Here is a 9,783-nt window from a genome sequence, read left to right on the forward strand (position 1 = left end):
TGGCTGGAAGGCTCTGTTAGTAAGTACTAGAGGAGGGCTCTAGTACTTACTTAGGGTTTTGAAGAGCCCCCCCCCCCCCCCCGCTACATATTGTATAGAATTGTGTTTCAGATTAAACCAGGGTTCATCGTTAGGCTGGCTTGTGCTGCTGGACACTTTGAAAACATATGTATGTCAAAGAGAAATATCAGTTTCCATCAGAACAGACTGAACATAACTTTATGCTTAACATTTAACCACTTAAACCCCAGCATCCCTATTCTGGAGGGAAGGTTAACCAAAAATAGCTGATCTACAAGCTCACAACGCATGTTGTGAACTTGTAGATCTGCTATTCTTGGTGAATAGAGTTGACCGTAGATGGAAAAATAACTCAAGTACAGTGCAAATCAGGTCTGTTTTACTAAGCATGTGTGTGTGTGTGTGTGTGTGTGTGTGTGTGTGTGTGTGTGTGTGTGTGTGTGTGTGTGTGTGTGTGTGTGTGTGCGTGCGTGCGTGCGTGCGTGCGTGCGTGCGTGCGTGCGTGCGTGCGTGAATCACACATGCAGGTCCTCTCTCTCTCTCTCTTCCTCTCTCTCTCTCTCTCTCTCTCTCGCTCTCTCTCTCTCTCTCTCTCTCTTCCTCTCTCTCTCTCTCTCTCTCTCTCCCTCTCTCGGTCATCACCGACCATCTGACCCTGTATGACCTTTGACCCCTGCCTGTGTTGACCGCAGCGTGTCACTCCCCCTGTCATTACTGTGACCCTCCCAGCTTGACTCATCAGGTCAGAACAACAAACCTGCTCCAACCATGACGTTATGTTTTCACCTTTAAACCTTCTGAGAACCATCAACCCTCTAGAGCAGTGGTTCTCAACATGTGGGTCGGGGTCCCTAAATTATGTTGGGGGTCCCCAGATAATAACTTAATGTTAACATTGTTTTCTCACTCAACGGTAAACAAACCAACATAAAGTTTAATGTGTGTATAGAGGGTATATGCACATTTATAAAGTGACAATTTAACACGGTTCAATTATGATTCTTTGGGGGGTTTTGGCCTGAAAAGGTTGATGACCAAGTTCAAATCAACACTCAGGATGTGGGTGTGTAGTCTCTGAGCAGGCCTGTCACAATTATCACGTCATCACTCGAGACAATCGCAATTGTTTTTGCATAATTATCAAAATCGGCACTATCGGCCACGTTGAAAAACATTCATAACTTTTCGAAGTTGAAATAGCATATCTACAAGCGACGTGTTGTGAGCTTATAGATCTGATATTTCCACAATTTTCTACAAACAATTTTAACGTATAAAATTATAAAATGTGTCAGTCAATTATATGTATAGTTAAGTCATTTGTCCCCGTGCAAGCTTTGCTTACAAAGCATTGACATGTACCCTCCTCCCCGCCCAGCTTCCCTTCCCCGAACACGGGTAGCCTATTCGTAATGACACCCGACAAAGCTGGATGCACCATGGTGGACTCAACCCCACAACCTCTGTGATGGTGGGCAGACCTTGTAGATTATCATATAATAGCTTTCATGGGGCATAATATCTCCTATGCATTATTTACATTGTGTAATGATGATACCATGAAATGAAATGAATAGCTGGAACCCATCAAACAACATGGCAGCAGCTCAGGGAATGTTGTCTCAGAAGCATGACAGCACGGTGATGAGTCAACTGTTCCCGGACAAACACACTCCACAGAGGATCTCAACTTCACACAATTAACTATGAGTCACATGGGAAGAGCCCGTTGACCAATGAGATGGGGGGGATGAGCAGCGCTGTGTCAATAGCTGACCAATGAGATGGAGGAGTAGTTGAGCAGGGCTGTGTCAATAGTTGGACCAATGAGAGTGGGGGATATGAGCTGAAGCATGTGTCAATAGTTATCACCGCTCCCAATTCTGTCCATTTGGTTCCATTTGTATGTGGGGAGTTATGGGGGTCCTTGAAATAAAAGGTTTGAAAACCACTGTACTACATCATGAAATGGAACAGAGCCTTCATTAGTATCATTGGAAGCACCTATGAAGGAAGTGAGAAAAGAGACCCAACTTCTCTCAAATATGGCTGCTGTGCATAAAGGCTACAAACGGACCCCCGTAACTGTAAGAGTGAACAAATGGAACCAAATGTGTACGCTCTCAGAGTTACACACCCGTGAAGGGCCATTTGGAACCACTTTGAGACCCACTGGTGTAGCAGAGTGTAGAGAGTTTCCAGTGAGCCAACAAGCACAATATCAGCACCCTGACCCTGTTTGACCAGCATGGAACAGAGCCTTCATTAAGTGGTATCATTGGTAACAACTGTGATGGAAGTTAAGGAAGAGGATTCATTCAGGATTCAGGGATGTTGGCATTGAGAGGATTATGGTTTTTGGTTTGGGAAAGGTTGTTTACAACCATGGTTTATTTCCCGCCCAGGAATAGGTTAGCAGAGCATACTGCACATAGTGTACTGTCAACAATGCCCTGTTTTATATTCATATAGCCAACTGTAAATACACATATAACCACAAAACAATCACAACAATTGGCCGGTGTCCCACAGGGGTCTATATCAGGACAACTTTTTTCCCCCTCTACACCAAATCTCTTTGTCGAAAATAGCCCATATGCAAACCTACAACGTGTTGCGTTGTGAGCTTGTGTATCAGCTCGTTCGGGGAAACGTCTGGCTATTTCTCTGCAAATGTTCACCTATTATTATGACATGCCCAGAATAGTGGTGATGCTATAGGGTTCACGTGGTCAACAACACATGATATTAATATTTCTGACACCTCCTCTTGGAAAATAACAGATAGTTGCACTGTTTTGCCTTAATTAAAGGGATATTCCACAAAAAACTTTTGGTCATTTTATCGTCTAATCAGGCTTTTATGAACACCCTGAACAGGGTCCTCCAGGCCCAGGGCCTCTCCCCATACACACACCATTTTAACCATGATAGATTCATTAAAAACACCCATTATTTTTCTGGTGACTCATACTACCCTCCTAATATGTGAGCAGGCAGTGTTTTTTTCAATAACTTTTTTCATTTATTTTTAATAATTCTTTGGGAGAATGGAAAAAAATTAAATACAATAAGAAATGATTAAAAATAAATGAAAGAAAGTTATAGAAAAAACACGGCCTGTTCCTGTATTAGGAGGGTAGAATGAGTCATAATGGGTGTTTTTAATGAATCTATCATGGTTAAAATGGAGTTTGAAGTTACAATGGGTGTGTATGGGGAGAGGCCCTGGAGGAGGAGGACCGATAACATTCACATCAAATATCTAAATATTGAATCAAGCAAACTAAAAACTGTTCAGGGTGTTCATAAAAGCCTGATTAGATGATAAAACGACCAAAAGTTTTTTTGAAAGTGAAATATTCCTTTAACATAATGGATGGAGGTTGACAAGTCGATAGAGACAAATTCTATGAATCTGCAAGAGGGAAAATTAGAACTTGAGAAGCTAATTTAATAAATCTGCCTGTAATCCATCTGGAAGGTTGCACATCCAACCTTAAACTTTGAAATAACTTGTGAAATTGTCGTAGGTAATAAGAGAGTTGGTTACCAACTCTCCATCATTTAGCTGGGGTTCAAGGACCACTGGTGGTCCCCGGACCACTGGTTGAGAACCACTAAACCAGTGCAGAGACGCCATCAGTGCTTACACAGAAACGGCCTGACAACCCAACATCAAATATAACCCCCCCCCCCCCCCCCAACACACACACACACACACACACACACACACACACACACACACACACACACACACACACACGCACCCGCACACGCACACGCACACACACACACCCCAAAACTATATTTACCTCCCGTGGCCGCATCCCTATTTCCAGAAGCTACAGGGCTTGACTTCCAGACAGACTGGTATTTGTTGGTAGTGTTTAGGGGGGGTGATATATATAGATATATATAGAGGAGACAGACAGAGAGATTCCAGTGGCCAGGAGTGTGGCTAAGCCAGTGGCCATGCAGGACCAGGGCTTGGAAGATGGAAGGGCGGGCAGGGAGCGAGGGGAAGACAAGTCGACTAAAAACATTGTCTGTACAACATTTTATTCACAGGGATGCTGTTTAAAGGCCTAGCATTATTGAATGCTTTAACTATTTTGCGCTGCAAGATCTGCTATTTTTGAAAAAGTCGTGAAAATGTGTGCAAATCTTTGAATATATGTATTTTCAAAGCGAACGTTTTGTAACTCAATATCATTTGGGGGTCCTTCACATGAAAAAGTTTGAGAACCACTGACATAGTAGTCTATCAAGAACAGACTAACTGAGCTCCAGTTGAGTGAAAAGGACCTTTTCTTTGACGATGGCTGGCCAGATTGCTGACATGGAAACATAGGGTTTTTCAAAAAATCTTAGAAGGATTCAAAAGACACTTATAGAATCGGGTCAAAATTATAATGATACACAATAATGTGTACCCGTTCTAAATAAGATTAAGATTCTTCACCTTCTGTCTTTCTATTGAACACACTTTTATAAATGTGTTATCAATAATGTATTTGTTGTCTATAACATTGGTGAAGTTCGAATTGACACCCATGAATTGGTTCCAGACCTGATCATTGGTATTAGATAGGGCTCTATTTTGATTGTCTTAAGTACCAGCTCTTATGCCATAGCTTAAAGGCCTGTCCATACTGTCTCCGACCACCGAACCTTTTGTCTGAAAGGTCCGGTTCAACTACAAAATGACGTCACTCGCATCTTCTGGAAAGCATTACCCAGAAAGCTGCACGTCGGAAAGTCTGAACTCTCCGACAAAAGGTTTGGTGGTCGGAGACAGTATGGACAGGCCTTTAAGTTAAGACATAAGAGCTGGTACTTAAGACAATCAAAACAGAGGCCAGAGAATCTAAATACAAATACAAATTCTGCCTCAAAATATGCGTGTTATGTTTTATTAAGGGACCACAATGATCTTCCCATATCTCAGAAACTGTTACTGTGCAGGATTCAAATTTTAAATTCTAATTCAAATCAAAAGTAGCAGATCTTTCTGACACTGTAGTAAGTAGTACATTAATTAATTTACGGGGGGAAGTTAGAAAATGGAGATGACTGAGAGGAGATGGTATGGTACGGAGAGGTCTCCGCCCGACAGAAATGATATGCAAGTAATCAACCTCTTAATTGTATTCAGATCACCAGGGAGGGATTGATGAGATAAAACATTGTGCGTCATCTACAGTACGATGCCAAATAGTTCTGGACAATAATAAATCTGATGCTGATTAAGCGGAATATGTTACGCGCGTTTGTGTTTTATTTGGATAGATAAAGACATGGGACAAGTGTGTAAAGACAAAATGACACAGGTTGCTTTTTTTTTCATTCCCAGAGATCGCTAACGCTAGCTTCTGAGAAATGCCACACTGCATGTCCTTTAGCCATGACTCCACCCTGCTAATGACTGGGTACCGTTTGGGTTCCGACGCTAAACCCCAAATTACTGCCCTGACCGCCATGCAGCAGCTGTGACCACTGACCACTCTGAAAAGCAAAAGGGCCTTCCAGGGATCTTTATGACAGCGGTTCTATCCTTCGGCCTAGGCTGCTGGATTCCTACTCAACCTGGTAGTTAGCTTGATTTCAGTTGGGTCGTCCCTGGGTTTCTAAATTCGTCCCAGATTATTTAGCTAGAGAGACAAAGCCTGGCGTGGCCTGGGTCTCTGCCGGAAACTGGAGCTGATAGAGAAACACTGTGTTTCATCTGATAGTGGGGCGGGTGCAGGGGGTCGGTCCACCCTATGTTCCACAGGTTCTATGTTCCCCACAGGTTAACCTCCATTAGTTTTACTGAGGTTAGGTTTAGGGTTAGGGGTAGGGTTAGGTGGTAAGAAAGTTGGGAATATAGAACCTGGGGAACATGGGTACGGTCCCCGGGTGCAGCGTTGGCTTGGACAGGACATTTTGATTTAGTTTAATGCGGTCTTTCTTTTGAATAACACTGTATCCTGCTGGCTCACATTTGTTTCAAGTATATGAATGAACAGCATAGCCCCCCCCCCCACTCACCTTTATTTTCCGTTGTTGTTTTGCTGTTGCTTTGGTTCTATTTGTTCATTGTATTGATTGTATTGCTGAGTAGGTATTTGGTTATGTGTTATGTTGTGTCAGTCCCGTGGGCTGGTGTATCGTTTAAAAGAAAATCATCAAAAAAATATATACGTAGTCATATATATATATATATATATTAGTGCTGTCCGAGTTAACTAAATTAATCGCAATTAACTCACCGCTATGTTAATCGCGATTAATTATTTTAATCGCAATTAATCGCATATTTACAAACATTCCTACAATATCGGCTATATTGGCTACAAGGTCCATCCCTGTTGATGTAACAAAACATACAAAGTATAATTAAAGCATAAAGGTGGCAGATCCTTATAACCATCAGCTGCAGTCTGTTTAATGCAATACCATTATGATTTATTCAGGGTTTTAATTGATTTCAAATAAAAGATTAACATACTTTCGCATAAATCCAGCAAATATTTCCACTACCAAGTTATATAGGGCCACAAAAGACTTGAAAGATATCCCTCTAAGTTGCATTGTGACCTGATAAAAGCTGATGAATTATTTGCGATTAATCGCGCGATTAACTACATAAATCATGCGATTAATCGCAATTAAAATATTTAATCTTTGGACACCACTAATATATATCTGACCTGTCTGTTCCTCTCGTCCATTATTCTGGTGATCTGAATCTTCCTCCGCCCCATGGCGGCGACCACTTCTTGTCTCCTCCACGCCAAACCAACGAAGAAGAAGGAGCGCTAAAAACGTCCCGGTGGCGACAGTTCCTGATTGGTTCGTCAGCACATAGTTCCACCGTCAGCCGTACAACGTCCAACACTCTGCACCCTGCAGGAGAGAAGGAGAAGACAGCAGAGCAGCGTTGATTTCTCGATTTTAACCACTTTAACCATTGTTTTATGCTTTAACTATTGAAAAATAGCAGATATACAAGCACCGAGTGCCACACAGTGAGCTTGTAGATCTGCTATTTTTGAAGAAATCGTGAACATTTGTGAAAGCCTTGTAAAATATTTTTGACCCGATTCTATAAAATGTCTTCCAATACATAAGGTTTTTGAAAAACTCATGCTGCTACAGTATGTCAGTGGTTCTCAAATATTTTCATGTCAACCCCCATTTCAAAATATTATGTATCAGGGACCCCCCCCAGAAGCAAATATTTGAGTTAGAAATGTTCGCTTTAGAAAAGATATATTCAAAGATTTGCACATATTTTCATGATTTTTCAAAAATAGCAGATCTACAAGCTTGCAACGTGGCACTTGGTGCCGCGCTGTGAGCTTGTAGGTCTGCAATTATTTTTTATAGTTAAAGCAATAAAATAATGGAGAAGACAACAGAGCAGTGAGAGCACTGTTGATTTTGTCGACTAAAACTATGATGAAAAATGTCTGTTGACTACGTTTTTTTCACTGACGAAAACTGAATGAAAACAAAAAAAACAGATCTATGAAGACTAAAACTAAGACTAAATACTGACAGTTTATATAGTTTAAACAGTATAGTTTACAGAATATTGACAGTTAGACTAAAATATTGTGTCACACATTTTTGGCGACAAAATCAACTGTAGAATTTGTAGACTAAAATCAAATTTTGCTGTCAAAATCAACATTGAGGAGAAGACAATTGAGTGAGTGAGTGAGTGAGTGAGTGAGTGAGTGAGTGTGTGCCAACAGTTAATTCAACAATTTATTTAACCAAATATCAAAAAATACTGACATTGGTTGCTTTTAATGTTGACGATGATCAATGAACAGCTGCACATGTTAACAATTGGATCGCTGTGTATTTTAAAACATATATAACGCAATGAAACCAATCTGCTCCAAGCATACAGTAGACCGGTGAAACTGTATATTTGCTATATTTTAAACACTGATGCGCTCAGGGTCTTGGAGGTCAGGTGTATAAAACATTAAGACTTTTTAAGGACCAGAGAGCGTGGCCTGTTAAGGACGATCAATGGTATAAAATTACAATGGGAGAAACTAATTGAAAACACAATCAATACCAGCACAAGCCTGAGCAAGTGAGCATGTGTGCATGCACGCACGCACACACACACAACCAGCCCGAGAGAGCTGCTGAGTAAAGCCTGATGCATGACAAGCGGCACTAAATTCTTCTTTTCGGGGACGACTCTGGTACAATAGCTCCGTCGTCATTGCAGTGTTTGTCTATATGGAAGTACAGCTCAAAAAAGGGATGCTGGCAGGGTCCTGCAGTGTGAAAGCAGATAATATCTGAGTGCTCGTATGGCTTTGACTGTCACTGTTGTTGCCAAAATGTAGACTTGAGGGGAACCTTCCGCGGCGCGGACGGTGTGTGCTGCCGCGCGGTGAAAATGTTTGCAACGCGGGGAAATGGAAGCACCGTGCGGGGGCGCGCCGCATCCAGTTGGTGTTCACTTCACGCGCGTCAATACTGCGGCAAGGCCCGATCCTACTCAGCATAACACCTCCCCCTTGTGATGCAAGGACTACAATTCCCACAATGCAACCGGAAATGACGTCATCCCCAAATTCACCGTTCCATCTAGCTCAATGATATGAGATTCTGAAAAATCGATGTATGTAGGATTCTTTTCCCCGAATTGTGTTCTTGGCCAAAACAAGCCCTTTTTCTACGGACCATAACTGAAGCACATGTTATAATTTGTCTTTTCCGGGTGGAAGAAAAGACGATGGTCCGCTTTTGTTTACATCTGGTTCACATGGTGCGAAATCAAAATCGTTAAAATCTCTAAAAGGATAGAAAGGAGTGAATGAAAACATTTTAACACTCATCTTGTGTTTAACACTCAAAAACTTAAAAACAATCACTATAATAAAAGTAATAGAATGTAGAGTCAGAGTGCATACCATACGTACCACACTTGTGGCCCAGTTATTATTTTATGGCTAAGCATAAAATAATAACTGGGTGAGCTGTGAGTCTGTGGTGTGATGCTGGAGAGCAGCATTAATAGAGCATCTAGCACGTCAGCCTTCATTGTTAAACAAAGGTTAAATAAAAGCTGCGCGAGGCCGCAGCATCATAGGAGAACTGAAATCTCTCTGCCTGTTTATCTAAAACTATACAGTATCTACAGCATACAGCAGCAGCTGCAGCCGTTAGAGGACTAGTGTGTTCTTTTAGTGTTCTTCACACCCTGGTTAAAAGCCCACCGGAGAGCTTTGTCTAAAAGAAGCCAGGAGGAGGAAATGGATTTCATGGTTGAGATAAAGAGGAGAGGGTTTTAGGTGAAAGCTGGAGTGTTCAGAGCAACGCTCCACAGGGGTTCACAGATACACACACACACACACACACACACACACACACACACACACACACACACACACACACACACACACACACACACACACACCTCACACACACACACACACACACACACACACACACACACACACACACACACACACACACACACACACACACGCACATACACAGATTTATACACACACAGCCAGGGACGTGCTGGCCATTGGGAAAAGCGGGACAACTCCCGAACGGCCGGTTCATTCCCGGCCGGTCCAGGCCGGCCATTAGGAAAAAATGTATACATTTGTTCGCAAAGCAAAGCCCTGCTTCATCATATAAGGCCGTTGCACAAAAGTAGTGAAAACAGCAGATCTACAAGCACACAACGCCTCACGGTGCGTGTATATCGGCTGTTTTCACTAGTTTAAATCA

General features: G+C 42.0%; 1 protein-coding gene across 1 annotated transcript in view; it reads right to left on the reverse strand.

The window, feature by feature from the left end:
- The window catches only part of LOC308288865 (myocyte-specific enhancer factor 2A-like), a gene marked incomplete at its 3' end in the record, with an annotated part of 47,355 nt that extends 40,543 nt beyond the window's left edge, over window positions 1-6,812 (reverse strand). Inside the window, exon 1 of the mRNA XM_080730340.1 lies at window positions 6,717-6,812. Coding sequence (XP_080586466.1) covers window positions 6,717-6,770 — 54 coding nt within the window. The 5' untranslated portion in view covers window positions 6,771-6,812. The remainder of the gene's footprint in view (window positions 1-6,716) is intronic.
- Between the last annotated feature and the right edge of the window lie 2,971 nt (window positions 6,813-9,783).

The sequence above is a fragment of the Nannobrachium achirus genome, assembly GCF_963921795.1.
Source record: "Nannobrachium achirus genome assembly, chromosome: 7".
Taxonomy (NCBI): domain Eukaryota; kingdom Metazoa; phylum Chordata; class Actinopteri; order Myctophiformes; family Myctophidae; genus Nannobrachium; species Nannobrachium achirus.